Source organism: Anas acuta, chromosome 3, assembly GCF_963932015.1.
Source record: "Anas acuta chromosome 3, bAnaAcu1.1, whole genome shotgun sequence".
Classification (NCBI taxonomy): Eukaryota; Metazoa; Chordata; class Aves; order Anseriformes; family Anatidae; genus Anas; species Anas acuta.
In genome coordinates this window covers 4,414,354-4,432,373 of record NC_088981.1, presented here as the reverse complement: position 1 = coordinate 4,432,373, position 18,020 = coordinate 4,414,354, and the positions used below count along the sequence as shown (strand labels likewise).

The following is an 18,020-nucleotide window of genomic DNA, read 5'->3' as shown; positions in this document are numbered from 1 at the left end:
CCATTCTTTGTTAGTAACAATATACATTGTTAATATGAATCACTAAACAAATAAGTATCTTTACCTGAAGAGATAAAGGTTACCGGTTAAGGGTAAGTCTGATGGATCTTTTAATAATACGAATATTAGTTGTTGGAACAGGAGATGAAATATCTGGTAGTTCTTTACTGGGAAGTCTCTAAAACACAAAAAAGATGCCATAAAAAAAGGAAGTTTTAAACACATGAATTCACAAGTAGCAGCAAACCTTTCTCTAGCTGAATATAGCACCATTCTTTATGTACCAAATCAGTACAGCCCAAAACATTCACAGAAAAGGGTGTTTTCCACCATACCACTTATTTCCTTTGAAAACTAGTGGTAAGAGCATTTTCCCCTCTGCACACTTACTTCTTTTTGTCCTTAGGAAGTAATTATCTCAATTCATGACAGAAAGAAGTTGCTCAATGGCATAATACAGGAAGTTACCACCCTTCTTGGACCGATGGGTTAGGAACTAAGGGTTAGCTTAGTGATATGGTTTAGTGGAGGACTTGCTAGTGCTAGGTCAGAGGTTGGACTCGATGATCTTGAGGTCTCTTCCAACCTAGAAATTCTGTGATTCCGTGAATACAGCCTGTCTCTACTGTCTACAGTACTTCCAATTTTATAACTCATTTTTTCAGCATTTCAACTGACACCAGAATTTAAGCTACCTGTGTACTTCAAAGCTTCAAATCTTGTCACAGCAATGAATATACAAGTATTTAAAGTAATTACAGCTCCGAACCCTGTGAGATGTCTGCAAGGAGTATACACAATCCTTTAATAAGGAAATAGCAAACTAGGAAATGAACCATCAAGGTTCAAATGAATGGAGACAGGGTCCTTCAAGTCCAATAGGTTTTAGTCTTTGACTTCAGTTTTGTAACCAGGAAGCTCATTGTTCAGCCATTTAATTCAGTAGAAGTGTGATCTGTGAAGGCTAACCACCTACTTAGCAGGACCTATTCTACAGAAGTTAATAGTACATATAACCTCATACATGCAGGGAAAAACTCTAGGTTTGTTTTACCTATGATCATTAAGGCAGCATACCTGTGACCTTGATGTGTCAACTGGAAACAGCACAGGTTTTCCTCCAAGGCCAACCTAAAAAGATCAAAGGGATGCATTACATAGTTTTCTCAAATTCATGACTTGAGACAGCAAGGTTTGGCAGCTAAGATACCTAAATGCCAAATACATACATGCATCAACACCTTTCACCTCCTTTAAGATTAGGAAAAATCATCAACATTTTTCTTGAAGCACATGAGCTCACATGCAATGTTTCAGGTATTTCAACTTTTACTCTGCCAGCAAGACCACATCTTGATTTGAGGGTGTACACTCAGGAGTTTGTTTCAGTAACAAGCTACACTAAATACACAGTTCTGTATCCTCCCTGTACTCCCTGTGAGAGGTCAAATGCTTAGTCTTCACAGTAGTCTTAGCTTACAAGAGTGAATCAAGTGGTTAGAAAAATAACCGATTTCAGGCATGGCAAGATGCTAGACACTAGAAGAATTAGTGGTAGCATGTAACATGATATGTGGATGTAATATTTGGGAAATGAACAATGAAATAAAGTTATACTAAAAAGCATATTTTTGTTTACATCAATAAATGCATAGAGTATTTATGTGAAGTTGTCTAGGTACTAGAACATTCAATTCAGATTTTCATTTACTCAAATTAGAATAAAACCATTTAAAAATTACATGTTCTGTAGATCTTCTCCGCACATCTTCTGGATTACAACTGTCTTCAAATGCTGAATCCTGGCCAGTTAACTAGAAGAATAGAATATGCAGCCTGAAAGTCATTTCTAGACTAAAGTTACACCTTCATACTCAGATACAGATTCAAATCAATGCATTAAGTGCATTAGCAGCCATGCTTATAATAACACTTCGAGACCATTAACAAACAGGTATCTCAGGTCTCTTGAATAGTCTTGCTAACCATCTATAGAAGTCTATACTTGAAGCATTCAATACAAATTAATTATTCTGAAAGTTGGTTCTTTTCAAGTGGAAAAATTGAGTTTGAATTGTTCTTTGCCTCTACCTCAAAGAGGAGGGCAAACCACAAAAAGCAGTCATTTGAGATCTTATAGAACATTCAAAATCATCTACCTGAACAATATTAGCTTGTTTTTGCATTTCTAAGATAATATCCCTCTTTAGTTAGAAATAATTAAGATGTTTTCAGAAGCAGTTCTTAAAACTATTTAAAGTGAGCTATTTCCTTTGATAAGTGGCCAGTGCATTAAACAAATAGTAATATTTAGATATTCAGTCATGAGACTAGGAAGTGTCACATCTTGAAGAAACTGTCTTGAATTTAATGTATGGCTAGTACAAAGTTTTTCATACCTATATACTAGTAAAACTGTCATTATGTTTAAATTTAGATTCCCAACTCTTTCACGAATGTATATATGCATATTTGTTACCAGTCTTTTGGGGAACGTTGATATATATTTGAGAATGTATATATATACACACACACACTTGTTATCTGTCATTTAGTCATTTCACTAATTCTGTATAAATAGATACTACTTTAAACCCTCCACAGCCTAGCCCTGCTTCCCTACCTTTTGTCTGTCTTTTGGTCTCTTAGGGTATTCTTCTGAGGTAGGTGAATGAGGTCGTTTAGGTACAGCACTCTTCAAATTTGTAATTTGAGTCCCACTTAGTTCATGCTGTCCTTGGACAACATGTGTCCTAAGTTGAGAAATCACGTTATGTTCTATTACTGCAGGAACAGTGCAGGCAGCTGGAGATACTAATGGTCTTACTGCAACCGCAGCCTCCATTTCTGTAGGAGATATCAAGCTTTTAGAGCTCAGCCATGAAGTTAAGGACTGCATTCTACCTACCACTTGAACACATACTTGAACCAATAGCTGGAATGGAGATTTCCTTAGACATTGGTGGCACAGCTACATGATTCGTCTTCTCTCTGTTTTTAGCACCACTAGTTCTCTGAATCACAGCACTTCTGTAAAAGTCAGATTTTACAATGTTTAAGTTAGAAAATGCTAGCCCAATAGTGTACACCAGTTCCGGAAAGTTCACACACACAGAATGGTCTTCCTTCTTAACTCCTTGTCACAGCTCCACTAAACAGCACAGACACTCACTGGCAATCTAGCATATCAATTTGCTGAATTGCAGAATGCAGATTTAAACTCAAGTATTTTCTTCAGTGAGTTTCCATATACTGATACTGCCTTCTAACCTAGTATATGCAACACTCCTTGCTGCTTTTAAGCAATGTCTGCTCTATCCATAAGTGCCCTGATTTTATTTTTGCACTCTACTGCACATGATATTACCGGGCTATTATTCTCTAGATTACACATTCCCATGTGAAGTAGCTTATGAACAAAGACTTCCCAGGAAAGCAACATGCATTTTTATTGCCCAAGTTCCCATGCAGTTCCACTAAGTCAGCAACAGCTCTGGTATTTCTGTGACCAAGATCAGTTTTTTATTAAAACTTGACACTGCTTGGCATTAACCATACTTCACTTTTGTTAAAAGGAACAGTTACCTGCACATAAAATACTCCAGCTTCTGAATTGCACACTAACCTAAGGTTATTTATGCTCAAAGCCATACTAAGTCTCTGGTACCAAGTTCTCCTTTGTTTCTACACATTTATGTACATCAATTAATTTTTCAAGGATTTCTTTAACCCATCCCCCAAGACCCACAAAGGAGGTGTTAGTTTTATTCCCAAAGCCTTTACAGCATTCCACGTACTTCCAGTCTACATAGACTCGAACAAGAAATCCTAGACCTCATACATATTGCAAGTCAGTTAACAACAGCATCTCCAGTTTTAAGGTTATGGTGCTAACCTTTCCATCTCTGCTGTAGATGTGTCCAATTTAGATATCCTACTTAACGAAGGGGAATTACATGGTGTTCTGGAGTCTGTCTCTCTGGAACTGTCCAAGCTTCCATCTGAAGAGGCCCTTTTACACTGAAGCCCACTAGGATTTTGACTAGTATCTGGCATGTTTTGCTGAAACAACAGTTTAGAAAATTAAGTCTTCAAATAACTAGTAAGCAAGAAAAAAAAATATGCCTAGAAGAGCCAAGTTTTTATTATACCTTCTTTCTTTTCTCTAAGGTTTCTGGAGGCAGAAAATAATGGAGATGCTTTCTTTTCACATGAGCTGCCTCGATCTTCATACCTTCCTTTAGCATGTTGATGTTGTTAGCTTGCCTGTAAACTAACATGAAATTTAGTGTTGTAGCTTAAATACTTAATGCGAACATTCCATTATTAAAGCTACATATGATTTCTTTAGAAACAGCAAGCCTTTAAGCCTGTTCTGCTCAAATGAAGAGCAAGAAGCTTTTAGTGTAACTGCACATAAAACACGACCCAAGCTTCCACATACAGTCTCAAGATGAGTGTGGGCTGAGATACTACTTCCCATCCACTACAGATCAGATACATAAATATAGATTTGAACATCAATAGCTGTTACATACTCAGTAATAGCAGTGGTTTGCTAACTGTGCAGGTGATATCTGAGCTGATTTTAACTTAGGGGAGATAATATTCACTAGCCATTCTGGTTGAAAACTGAGAGAAGATCGTGTTGAATTTCCAAAACAACCCCACTGTGCACAGCTCAGAGACCAAACCCCTCGGTCAAGATTCAGGCTGGTTTGTCTGATATTTATGGTGGCTATTGTTTCTTTGACATAGCAGTTCAGTAACACCACACCACCTCTCAGTAGTTCAGGTGTTAAAATTCTATCTACTAAAGAAAATAAAGATTGGATTTTTAGGGACATCTGACTTAACGGAATCTCAACAATTTCAGCAAGTTTTCCTTCACTGCCTACAAATAGCCCTTTATGCATGTTAGCGTTATACTAGCACAGCTATTATTAAGGAATTAAGTCGCATTTCAACAAGCTTATTTAACAGCCCAATCATGAGCAGAAGTAGGCAGTCAGCAATAGAGTAGGAATCAAAGGAAGGACATAGCCGCGAGGTGGCTTGAAGTATTTCTAAAGGAGAAATAAGAGTGAATAAGGCACAAATGAATATTTACAACGATATGAACTACTGCTTCAGAGAAAATCCAATCATGTTCTCAGGCAAAAGGGAGCTGACTTAAGAAAAGGCTCACTGCTTGGAAGGCTTATGACCTTCGGCCCAACAACTTCAAGTTAACCTTTGTCCTCTAAAGGTACTCTCAGAGAAAAGGCATTTGATGAAATCTTTCTTGCTCACAACTGGTCACTCCCAAATTTGCCAAAAGGGCCTCACACCTCCCAAGAAATACCTTTCCTGTTCAGTCTAATCCAAACCCTCTGCCAGAGGAAGCATACTATCAGCTGTGCTTTACTAGGTTTACTAAAAAGAAGAGCACAGCTACCTCAATCAAGTTCTTATATAAAAATAAAACAGTAAACCTCAGTTCTAGCCTGGCTCTCGGTAGCATGTAAGCCTTGCTGATATTTGCCACAACGTTGAAACATTGCAAGATGCCTGAAGCAATAAATTAAGGTATAACAGTGCATCACGTCTAGTAGGAAACAAAAACCTGTATAGGTAACCCAGAAGTCTGAGGAAGCCGTCTCACTTGGCTTGACAGCCAGACAAGAGTTTTGTTAGTCTTCCATGTCTTTCATATCAGAAAGCACAAGCCAAAAAGGTGGTCAGGTTTTACTGCATTTTTAAGTGGAGAACTGAGCAAGACATCACAGCCCATGCTGGTACTATGGATAAACTCTCCACAAGTACAAAAAAATGCTTAAGGGAGTCCACTGTTTAAAGTTCTTTGTTCTAACGCACTTGTCACTTCAGAAAAGCAACCTGACTTTATTATTTGACAGCTAGTCATGAGTGTGACAGCACACATGCATTTCTGAAAGGCAAATGAACAGTCAGGTTGGGAGTAAGAAAATAGACAATGGCAGAATAAGACCTATGACTTCAATTGAGTCCTCCCTCTACAACCTCTTTAATCTAGCATTACCTGACAACACTTCCAATAATACTTCTTCTACATGTACCAAAAAAGCAGAAATGGAAGATGAACACAAAGATTTACATGCAAGACCACCTGTAATTGCAGTGCAGCAACTCACTGGCTTAAAGTTCCCTTGATTATCATACACAAACTTATTTCGGAAAAATACAGTGAACTAACAAGTTGGTTTAGAACCTGCTACCAGTAACTCCCACTTTCTGCCGACAACTCCGACACACGTAGCTATTCCCAGTAAGCGAACACCTACAGACTTCTTATTTGACTGTCCATTTCATGAAATGCAGTTCCTTCAAGAAGGTGTTCTTTGCTCATCCACTAAAACAGTGGAAGTGTTAGGCTTACACTAGCTGTGCCTCCTCCTCATTAAATACTGCAATGCAGCCCTGCTTTCATTGTATTTGCTGTCCATTCTTTCAGTAAACTTTGAAAGATTTCCTCACTTAGTATGAATGCAGCACACGCTCGCTCCAAGAAGGACTTCACTAAAGTGTCAGAACAGGAAGGCTTTATTCTTCACATTGTTCTCTAGGTAAACATTTCACTTAATGAAGCAACTTTTCCAGTAGAATCAAAACCAAACACTACAAGACTAGAGCAAAACACAAACACAGGCTTACCTGTATCTGTGAATGACTGTATATCATATGTTAAATCAATGTTAACACTTCCTGCACTTTCCACTTTCCTAAATACGATTCCAAGAAACCACATTGACACATAGCCACCCCTAAAAAAAAAAGACAGGTTAACATATTTATCGGATTATGCCGATATCACACATTTGAATACCCAAGAGCCTCCAGAAAGCATTGAGCAACTCACGTCCACAGAACAGTAGGTATATAACAGAATATGTTTATATTAATCTCAGGTTATCTAACAAGTTAAATACATTTGCCCAGCCGTATTTAAGTAGAGTAACAAAACTCACTGTTTACGGTGTTCTTGGTTGCCAGGAAAAGACTGGGGATTTACATGTGCAATATTTATAAACTCATTTCTCTCCAGGTTTCCAACCAGCACACGAATTTTAGATTCAACAAGGCCAACCCTAAGAACGGGAAATATTTGTTTTTACTGTATTCCCCATAATAGTTATATATCTTTTATGTAATGCTAGTACAAAAATGCTAACCGAAGAGGAACTTTCATTCATCTTAATAGATAGGTTTTATACCACACTGCAGCTTGAGATGGTTCCAGTAACATTTGAGCTTTAGAGTTTCCAAAGACTGAGTTACTTAAGTTCATCTAATTTGTTCTCATCTTCATCATGTATTATATGTTTAATCTGAATTGTGAGAGTACAAGTAGTATACCCCTGCAACTCTAGCTGCATTTCAAAGTAGAAAAAACAATCATAGATTCAGGAAAAAACCTCAAGGACAACTGCTTGATCATAGCTGGGTAAAGATGCACTTCTTACAGATTGATCAGTGGAAGGAGTTTACTATTCTCCAACCAGAACTGAAAACGTAATTCCTTTAACAACAAATATTCTGGTCACCTTAACTTCATTACAAATTTACCAAGCTACAAGAACCATGATGAAGGCTTTTCATTTCTAGAAAGTAGTGCCGTTTTAGCCAACACCACAGATAACTTTAAAAGCAGTTAAAAGTCTTTGTTATTTAGAGCTATCTTATATAGGAAAGAGATGTGCTATCTACTTCCAAATCCATCCAAGAGCTGGTGAAGTAAATATGGTCTTATGACATACAAACTATCTTCTGCTTTTTAGTTCTCACAGCTGTACAACCAAGCCCCATTTGCCTCCATTTCTGTCATGACAAAAGCCTGCTTCTACTGGAGTCAGAACTTTCCTCATCTTTGTGAGATACATGAAAAACTTTGTTCTACTAGAAATCATTAAAATTCTTTAAGCCATTTGCCTATAAATCCTTGTTGCACACTTGATTGACTAACATCAAGCTGTAGGTGATACAATTTAAAGGAAAAAAGTCAGAAAGCTCAGAAGAAATTATCTACTAGCAACGTTTAGAAATATAACATCTTTAACAGAGTATCACTGCAATGCTAAAAACAAAATGCACATTACAGTACCTGAATTGCTTACTACTTCCCCTTGCTTCAGCATTCATACAATTATTCAGCACATTCACATAGGTCGAACAAGTTATATTGACATATCTCCCCCGAGACAGTTACAAACATCTCATCATAAGTAGTGAATTCCTCTAATTACATTTGAGGTTGTTCTCATAGTTTTGTAAAAAAACTGATCACCACTGCAGCAATTAACCTATCCACTATTGGCCATACCAGAGTGCCAATTTATTTTTCAGCACTAAATAGAAGAGGTAAGAGCACTAATAACTTAAAACTCAGGAAATACTATTTATCAGCATTCAGATGGTCTGCACTGAGTGCAAGATTCCTCTCAAATATAACAGCCTGGTTTTACTTCACTGGAGAAAAGTAGGCTCTGAAATTAGCTGCCTATCTACCTAGAACAACTCAGCACCAAGTACAATTTTGTTCCAAATTAGATATTACATCCAAGAAACAAGTTATAAAACCAAGTCTTTTCAGGCTACAGAGCACTGGTCTACAGAGTGGGGTGTGTGCACAATACAATTCATTAATATGCAGGAAAGAAATATTGAATCTTCAGTGATGTGTGACAAGTTATACACATACATGTATTGAAGGTACATGTTCAAAAAGAAGTTTGGAGACTTTGGTAAAGTCTTACCATTCTAAGTGATGCTCTTCAGTATAGGCACTAGCAGTCAGTACAATATAATGTCTAGAAAAAAGTGGAAATATAATAGCTCAGGATGTTATTCCTTTAAGCAAAGCCAAAGCTGCCTTAAGTATCTAGAACATAATTTCTACTAAAGACAGACTACGTCCTGCATTCAGCACAGTATTAACTGAAGAAAATAGAGTATATTTTAGAATCACATTCTGCAACATTCAAAGTGCTGCAGTTCATTTTTTTTTCCTCATGAAGACTGTAAAGGGCCAAACAGTTTCCTGTATCTCCCCTGCGCTCACCCTTACCAAAAGGTAACTCCGCTTAATTTTTCAGCAAAACACATATTAATGTCATCTTCTATTTAGACAGTTAGAACTCAGTATGCCAACCAGTACACAAACCATTGTAAGTTCAGAAAACACAGATTGCACACATACTTGTACTTCTGAAAGAAGTTCGGTGGCTCAAGGAGCTTTGGCCAGTCTAACTTCCCTTGAAGAATCTCATTTGTTACTGCGAGACCTATAGTTGGTGTTGAAAAAAATTTTTAAATAAATTCAAAAAAAAAAGTATCACTGCACAATATAAACTCTGCAAGATAAATCCTGAACACTAAGAGAGGAGAAAGCATGAGTTCACTTGACACAGCACATATGTGCTATGATGATCTGTGGTAAAACTGGTCCATGTTGCTTACAGGTGGCTGATTTCTCAGAGATCCATTATGCCTAATGGAGCAGGACACCTCACAGAATATAACCAATGCAGTTTCACATAGCAAGCATACTTTTTCATCAGTTAATAAGCACAGAAAGCTATATTACCGTGTTTGAACTCCTCTACCATTACAGCTCGTGTTGATGTAGATACGTTGTATGTAGAGTTCTGCTGTGGATAGGCTGGGGTGATGATGGGCATTACATGGTATCTGTCTGCTGGGTTGACCTACAACATTAAAACAGTTCTGCTTAGTATCAGTTTAACCTAGAAGAAAGTTTAAAGGCTCCTGAGTTTAATGTCTACATACCCTAGGGTCCCATACTGGTAAGTTAAGATTACTCTCTTCAGGTTGTTTCAGCAAAACAGGATTTGGCCATTCCCTATAAAAGATAAGCCATTAACTAACAACTGTATTTTAAGACTCAGTCACGTAATTCAGACTAGGACTCAATGTTGAAACACATTTTTAAAGAAGTAGCCTTAAGTGTTACTAAGTGTTACTGCTCTATACAGATTGAAATTGTCATACAACAATAGCTCTTACCATTTTGAGAAAACCAAGAAGAACTTGTTCACAAGAGTAGATGCCAATGCATTTGGATAGAGTTGACATGTTCTTGCTACTAGCATTGCCCAGGAAACACCACCAAGAAATCCCAGCATATTGGAGTAAATACCACGTCCTGGAATGGATACTTCCTAGTTAGTATTCTTTCAAAAAGCCACATCCTTCAAATGTACATCACTGATCTACTACACCATTTCCCCAAATACCGCTACTCTGAAATCCACCTGTACTGCTACAGCTGTTGCTTCAGAAGGAAGTTCTGCCATTGTTCTAGCACTTGCCATAGCTACATTCCCATATGTTATTTCCCTATTCAATAGACACCAAGATTTTATGGCTTAACCTGGCATTTTTATCATTTGTAGTTATGTTCCTGATCAGCAACACAGCACCTTTAGATTTAAAACAAGTTAAAAAGTTAAGCCTATTACCCAGACAACTGAAGAACTATCCAAAACTGAAAGTGCTTCCAATAGTCTTAGAAACTTATTTTTCATCATGAAATGCCTCTGAAATGTTTGAAGATCATGAACAATAGTATCACTCACGTTTTGCCCACAGTTTAATCGCGCGGAGTGTGAGCCGGAAGTTCTCCTGATTTGGCACTAGATGTAGTATTTCATCAGTAACTCTGCAGCCTGTAAAAAAGGTTTAAGTATAAAGGTTTGCTGTAACACATACAAGCCAGTTGTATGCTCTACTGGATCAACAGTTTACAATTTAACATTCAAATCCACAAAAACTACCTGAGATGACTTGTTTTGCATTACCTTGATTACCCACAATATTCAATATTATCTCCAGTAACAGATGTACTCAACCACTTTTTCAGAGCCAGGCTACAGCCAACACATCTTAATAAGGCCTTTCTACATGGATTCTGAAAGCCAGATTTCTTACAACAGCTGGTGTTAAACAGAGCACATTAGGATTTGAATATTCTAAACACCTTTATTTCTGAATTACAGCACTCCCTCCTCTATCAAGTTTTCCACTTATTCACCCAAAGAGAGTTCTGTGGTAAACTGCAACAACACACACTGTTGAAAGGAATGGGAAATACAGGCCTATCTAATCACTTTTCGCAGAAACATTAGATGTCACCTCCTCAGGTCTTAAGTATACAGAAGACTGGTTGTGCATCTTGTGCAGAAAGTTGGACTGTGTAACGTGCATTCTATATCAGCTTCAGTAACATTTTCTTTATGTGTAAACACACTTACCATTTAAGCTCCGTATGCATCTTATATCCAGGCTTCTTAGACTGGAGTCATCTCTTAGATCAAGATTATCAGAAATGGTTTGCATAGACAGTCTTGCGAACACTAGATCAATCTTAGAGTAAAGAAGTATCAAGCATGAGTTAGAATACCATAGTACTATCTACAGAAGGGGTGAATGTTCATATTTAGAATCACATAGCTTAGATGCAGCGCCAAAAACTTGCCCAGAAATTCAATTGCCACAAGTTTCCTATTTTTATTTACAAAACCTACAGAGCATCATCTTTCTTTTTAAACCAATAGAAAACTTCCTTTTCCAATGGCAACTGTAAATTTAGAGTGTCTTTTCAACATTAAAAGAAGTTGCATCCTATCTCCATAACTAAGCTTAAATTCACTCACCTCAACTACAGCAACAAGCTTTTTCTTTACATGGTAAGCCCTTTTGATCCTGAAATGTTTTTTTTCCAGTACAGTCTGGGGTAATAAAATTATCCTGACAATGTCTTTACATGATAAACACCAGAAAAAGGCTGCTGAGTGTCTTCATCACAGCAACTACCAAGCAGTAACTTGCTTGGATACTACAACCCACAGCTCTTCATTCATAGGAGAAGGCTTATTCAATATACAAGGATTCCTGCAGCTGAAAAGCCTAGGCAGAAATCAAATGAGTACTTTTTTTCTTATCACATTTGTTTCATGATTGCTTCCTTTCTGATTTGCAACACATTTTGTCCACCCACAACTCATACAGTGATATACACTACACACAGCCTTTTGTAGAAAGTGAGCTTGTCAGAGCCAACAAGAAGAATTAGCAAAGGTTTTGCCTTTATTCCCAGTCTGCACAATCCTTGTGAAATACATGCTATTCAAGTAGGCTACCTTAGTCTACAAGCACAGCTTTAGAGAAAGATGTCCTTGACATTCCCACGTGTGCCAGGCTTCCTAGGGACTTAGCTCCCCATAAGCTCCAATCCTACTGCAGTCTTGTTCTGGGTTGTGTAGGGTTGTTCAATTACAGCTTCTTAAACACTTTAAGGTACCAGAAGCCTTCTAAGATTTCCAGGGACCTGTGACTGCTAAATTATACCACTGCAAAGCAAGAAAGATAAACCATGCTTAAAATGAAATTCTTACCTCAATGCCATCAAACTCAAACTTGACAACTGGTACGTAAGCATCTTCTACTGCCTGTAAAGGAGAGGATAACTATATGAAAATGCCTTTTTGCTACTTTCACATTTCCCTTAGACTACAATAAAACAGATTATACTGCTGAGCTATGCAATATAAAGACTGAATTGCTTTTGAATCGACAAAACTATGTAAGATGCAGGTAGCATAGTAAAAATATGGTATCAAAACAAACTTTAAAAAGTAGTTTAGCCTCATTAGCTATACAAATGAAGTCCTTCACTGTGTCTGCCAGAAGACTAGGCTAGGGGAACACTTCTCCAGTCCTGTAGCTTAGACAGAAGGAAGGCTATACTGTGTAGTTTGCCTACCAAACTTGAAGCAGGAGGTCACAGATACATCAGAACTTCTTTCCCATCTATGAGGACTGGCCTGAGTTGAATCAAACCATTACATTTTCCCAAGGAAAGTCTGTATGTTCAATACATATTGAAAAGCTTACAGCTCAAATTTTTCCCTTTTGTGTTTTTAATGGTAGTCAGGGATGAACAAATACAGCCCTCAAACCTCATGTGAACACAGGACTGTTACAGTTTCCATCTCAGATTTCTAGAAGGAACTGCTAAAGGATAACCATTCCAAGTGCTGACTGTCTGGTCCTACAGGAACAAAGTCTTTCTCCCCTATGCTTAAGACTCAGACTGCACACAGTTATTAAATGCAGCAGCCCTATCTGACTACGTAGGGATAAGCAATTCAGGCATCCTGAAATTGGAGCAATTAACTTGAAAGCAAGTCTAATAAAACATCCCACACCTTCTTTAATTCTAATGTAAGAAAAAAAGAGCATCTGACATCCTGAAGGGAAGGTATCGGGGCAAAGCAAACTAGCTTCTGTTCAGCAAGAGGCCATGTGACTGCAGGCCTCCAGCAGAGGCCAGAAACTAGCTTTAGAGCACACCTTGCTAAGCTAAGGAAGAAAGTAACTGCCTCTATCCACTCCACCTTTTCTGAAGGGTTCACACACTCATCTCTTCTCAGACTAATTACCTCAAGATGCTTCACGTCTCATTGCAGCTCTCAAAGAAACATGGACTCCCTGGAGATAGTGCCAGGAATCACCCACAAAACGAGTGAAGCACTAGCAGAAAGCGAGAGGATGTCAGAGACTTAACTCTGGCAACAATGAATGCTAAATGGCTGTTCTAGTAGCCCTGTAATATTCCTTGCTAAATATTTTAAAGCAAACAGCCATCTTGAAAAAGGAAGGGTTTTTACAGCTTTCAGTTAAATATCATGGTACTGTGATTAAACATTACAGTTCATCTTGATTAGTCACACAAACAAGCCTGAACATTGTCTATCTCCTGTAGAAGATGCACAGCAAGGCATCGAGCCTTCTCTAGACACTTGAGATACTATTCCACTAGAGCCCTGAAGGTTTATCTTCCTTTTTTTTTTTTTTTCCCTCATAAGGAAAACTGCATTATCCCTGTTTACAGAGTAGAAGTTGAGAGGTCAGGAGTTCATTTTTACATGCAAGACAGACATGAAACATCCTGAAGGTGATTTTATAAAGCAGATGAACTTAACAGGAGCCATGCAGTGAACATACAATATTACATAAAGCTGTCAGTATGCATCACCAATGCTAAGGCTCAAGCTGAGTACCAAGAACAGGACTAGAGGCAAACAACTTAGAGGTTCTGAAGTATATCCAGACGAACTCCATGGCACGTGTACTGACAGAAGACTTTCTTTGTCACATTCATCTGCCTTATTTTTTTGATTGCCCCTTCTTCCTGCATGTAGGCATTAACTTCACTTTTTAGCCCCTTACTATATCCAAAATGCAAGCAAAGCTCTTAGGTACAGAGCCCCATTTTTTGCTACAGCTGACTCATTCCCAAACCATGGGTAGGGCAGAAGACAAGTATACCACAAAGATTCCTACGATGTATAGTCATCAGGAAGAGGAACCAAAACCTTGACTTCAACATTTTCATACTACAGAAAGTATTTTAAAAATGGGTCTGAATGTTTTTTTTTTTATTATTATCTTTGGCTTATAAGGCATTCGTTAGTAGTGGAAATTGTGAACATTAATATTCTTATTTGTAGAAGTCAGTGTATGAAGGAGAGAACTTGCTTACTCTTAGATTTTTTATTTCTTCTTGATGCTTTAGTTTTTCAATGAGTGACTGAAAGAAATCCGATCTTTCCACATGTCTAGGGGCAACGCAAAGAGCATCTATGTCAGCACCTGCAGAGAGATTCCATTTCTTCTGTTATTGTTGGAAGTCACTTTCAAAAATTACCACTATGGCCAGATAACTAAAGCGCTACCTTTGGTGTGTACTCCAAGCCTGTAAGAACCAAATGTAAATATTTTGCCACCAACATCTGCTACGACTGAAGGGGGAAGATTCTGTGGGCAGAGAAAGAGTTCACTTTAGAATATGATACATACTGACCCACATGCAGTCTTAATTAACACAAATTACTTAGAAAGATGGAAGCAGCCTCCTTAAACATGTTTTCTCACTCCCACACGGAGTTGTTAGTCCAACAGACTTGTTTCTTAAAGTGAGCCCTTACAACTCCAGAAAGTATAAGCAATGCAGCAGTCCTTTCATTAATTTAGACAAATTACAACCTATTAGGCTTCCCTGCAGATGTACATAAATCAAAAGAATTCAGGAGCTATACAATAGGCAAGTCTAGCATAAATTCAAATTAGATGAGTGCTGTAAGCTGCTTGGGGCATAATCAGTGCCCATTTACTATCTGACCCCACAATAAATTACTTCTCTCTTAACTGCAACAGTCAACTGACACAAACACTTCTTAACTTTATGCACTGTCCCAAAGACTTCAAGAAACGTATGAAAAATCTTTCATACCATATTTCAGTGGCAGTTACTACAGTCCTGCTTGATACTTAAGAGGAAGGTTAGAAGTTGAACTTTAGCATAAGTCCTAGTGGTATGGCCTTCAAAAGAAGTGAAAAGACCATCTCTTTTGATAAGAGTATTGCAAGAAATCCTTACCTTGCTCTCACCAAGTTCTGAAATCCATTCTTTGACCAAGTTATTCAGTTTACCAAGAACAACCAGCCTGTAAAGAAAACTCACATTACATTTGTCCTCAAATTTGAAAAAGATTAACAAATTAGTTTTATTATACCTGTGATTCAGTTCTTCTTCATCCTCAAATACCCCAAATGGCTTCATTGCTTCAACTAGCTTCTGAGTATGAATATAATCTATATCCTTAGGAGGAGCCAAGCTAATTGGAGAGGTAATTCCATAGTGCCTTTGAGGCTGGTTCTGCAGCATAGAGGTACTGTGGAAGAAAATAAAATAGTCAAGACTCCACAAAAGCATAAAAAAACTAATTGCGTAACACACTTCAGCTAACAGGTTTCCAGATCAATTTCTTCTCTTTTACCCATCATTGACAAATGAGAAGAAAATGCCGCTTCTGAGTTTAAGACACTTGTAGTACAAGTTCAGCTAAATCAGTCAAGAAGTACTTAAAACATCAAGGTGTCTGACCCACTGTGGTTGGAATAGGATTAGGAAAGACTTAAACAATTTCAACAGCTGATTTAAAGAAGTCATTAAAAGTTGCTTTTTTTTTTTAAAATTCTAAATGCTTCCTTCACTAAAGGAAGGTAGAGCACTCTCTCTGCATAGTTTTATTTGAATACAGATATAGCTTTTAGTAGTCCTGGTTTTCTTCCTCCCCCCGTATCTTTTTTTTCCACACTAAGTTCTTACCACTACATTTTCTAAACTAAAATAGAAAGTTTTGCCAACTTCCATTTCAAAAGTATTGATAATTATTATTTTCTTTCCCACAAAACCTCTCTCATAAGAAATACAAGAAAGCCTGTATTTCCTCCATAATTTGGCATACCCTACAGCCAAGTTAAAACACCTGCAGCAGCTTTCCAGCATGCAGAAGGCCACCACCTGACTTTCATACCCTATTCTTGCTACAAGGACCAACATAAAACTCAATACCATTCAGAAATATCAAATATTCTGAATACCAAATTCTTTCAGTCTATAGTAGAAACTTTTCAACCACGCACTGCTGCAAGTTTAACCTCAGTTTAAAAGTTGAGGGGAAAGAGCATTTGAAAAATTTTATTTAAAGGGTGATTTAAGCCTAAGTGAGTTTTTTCTTCTTCTGGAAGTTGTTTTACTTTTCTCTCTCAAGTATACTGGACTAACAAATGTGTAAAAAGGGATCTTAAGAGAAAGTAGAATACATAGCATGCTATCTACACATCTGTAAGCCTTCTGTTTAAGTGAGGATCCTGTTGCAGCTTAGGATTTCCCCAGCTCTTGCTCTGTCTACCACAGGCAACTACTCCAGCATCTTTCTGTTCTGAAAGACCCTGATTTTGCACAAGGAGATAACTTAAACCGATCTGCTCCAGGTTTTATCACTTATGTGCAAGTTTAGAAAGCTGCAGACCCTGGAAGCCAGAAGATAAGTTCCCATTTACTGCAGGTCCAAGAGCTGTGCCAGCACTGGCACCCAGGAGCTGCCTGCCCTCAGCTCTCACACCTCGCTGTGGCAGGAGGGGATCCCCAGGCACTCCAGTTCACAACCACTAACAGCACAGGACCAAAAGAAGTTTTTTTTTCTTCAGAAAACATCACTAACTGACAGCAGTACACACCCTGACAGGAGTGCTCAAACAGAAGATGCTTTTTATCCCTATCGCACTGACTGCCTCAGGCAAAAAATAAAACCTGCAGACACCTGTAGGCGAGTTACAGCACTTTGTGACCGGCAGAGACACTCAGAGCAAGGCGCTTTTCGGATTTCAGCCCGACACACCGCACAAGAGCGCCACAAACACCTCAGAGCTGGCAGGCAGCCGCTGGGTACCACAACAAACCCCACCACACCGCGGTTCTCCCGCGCCCAGCACGGAAAACACCCGCACTTATTGCGCTTTTCTTTACCAAAACAAAAATCCTCAACCCATGGAGCCCCTCAAAACACGTCCCAGCAGCTTTTTTCCCGTTATTTAAGTCGCTTTTTTCCCCCCACCCGAGCGCAGCGCAGCGCTCCCCAGCGGCCCCGCCTCACCCACCCGCCCGTCTGCTTCATGGCACCCGCCCCGCGTCCCGCGCGCCCCGCTCCCTTCTAGCCCGCGCCCGGCCGCCATCTTCCCGGCGGCCCCCGTGGCGCCCGCCCACTGGGGGGGCGGCTCAGGCCACGCCCCCTCTGTGGCGGCTCCGCGCCCCCTGGCGGCCGTTGGTGGCTGAGGCGTTGGAGCCGTTGGAGCTGTTGCCCGCCTCGCCCCCCCCCCCCACAGCCCTGCCGCCGCTCCTCGCCCTCGCCCAAATTTTAATTTGGGGAATTGTTGTTGTTGTGGCACCGTACTGAAAGCCGCCTGAGGAGAGAGGAGTGCTTGAAAAGGCAGAGCTGCCCCTGGCGCTTGGTTGCTCGCGTTCAGTGCTGGAGGGGCAGCTCAGGCTTGCCCCCGAAAATCGCTTTTCTGTGAGGTGAAAATGCCGTCAGGCTGAGGGAAAAACGTCTTCCCTCACAGCTCGGGTACCGCACCCC

At 39.1% G+C, this 18,020-nt stretch overlaps 1 protein-coding gene across 5 annotated transcripts in view; it reads right to left on the bottom strand.

Annotated features, from left to right (window-relative positions):
- The window catches only part of PAPOLG (poly(A) polymerase gamma), a 39,902-nt gene extending 22,221 nt beyond the window's left edge, over positions 1–17,681 (bottom strand). For 3 of the 5 annotated variants that reach the window (XM_068675364.1, XM_068675362.1, XM_068675363.1), the window contains exons 1-22: positions 17,545–17,681; positions 15,615–15,773; positions 15,479–15,545; positions 14,775–14,856; positions 14,582–14,691; positions 12,432–12,485; positions 11,289–11,400; positions 10,614–10,703; positions 10,042–10,180; positions 9,805–9,877; positions 9,602–9,722; positions 9,215–9,299; positions 8,772–8,825; positions 6,987–7,106; positions 6,673–6,782; positions 4,152–4,273; positions 3,896–4,062; positions 2,924–3,030; positions 2,624–2,847; positions 1,743–1,814; positions 1,078–1,131; positions 65–178 (exon numbers count right to left, since the gene is read on the bottom strand). In XM_068675364.1, coding sequence (XP_068531465.1) covers positions 80–178; positions 1,078–1,131; positions 1,743–1,814; positions 2,624–2,847; positions 2,924–3,030; positions 3,896–4,062; positions 4,152–4,273; positions 6,673–6,782; positions 6,987–7,106; positions 8,772–8,825; positions 9,215–9,299; positions 9,602–9,722; positions 9,805–9,877; positions 10,042–10,180; positions 10,614–10,703; positions 11,289–11,400; positions 12,432–12,485; positions 14,582–14,691; positions 14,775–14,856; positions 15,479–15,545; positions 15,615–15,773; positions 17,545–17,561 — 2,238 coding nt within the window. In that variant the 5' untranslated portion in view covers positions 17,562–17,681 and the 3' untranslated portion in view covers positions 65–79. Of the gene's footprint in view, positions 1–64; positions 179–1,077; positions 1,132–1,742; positions 1,815–2,623; positions 2,848–2,923; positions 3,031–3,895; positions 4,063–4,151; positions 4,274–6,672; positions 6,783–6,986; positions 7,107–8,771; positions 8,826–9,214; positions 9,300–9,601; positions 9,723–9,804; positions 9,878–10,041; positions 10,181–10,613; positions 10,704–11,288; positions 11,401–12,431; positions 12,486–14,581; positions 14,692–14,774; positions 14,857–15,478; positions 15,546–15,614; positions 15,774–17,413; positions 17,505–17,544 lie in introns of those variants that run through there. The other 2 variants (XM_068675365.1, XM_068675367.1) reach the window with 2 other exon arrangements.
- Between the last annotated feature and the right edge of the window lie 339 nt (positions 17,682–18,020).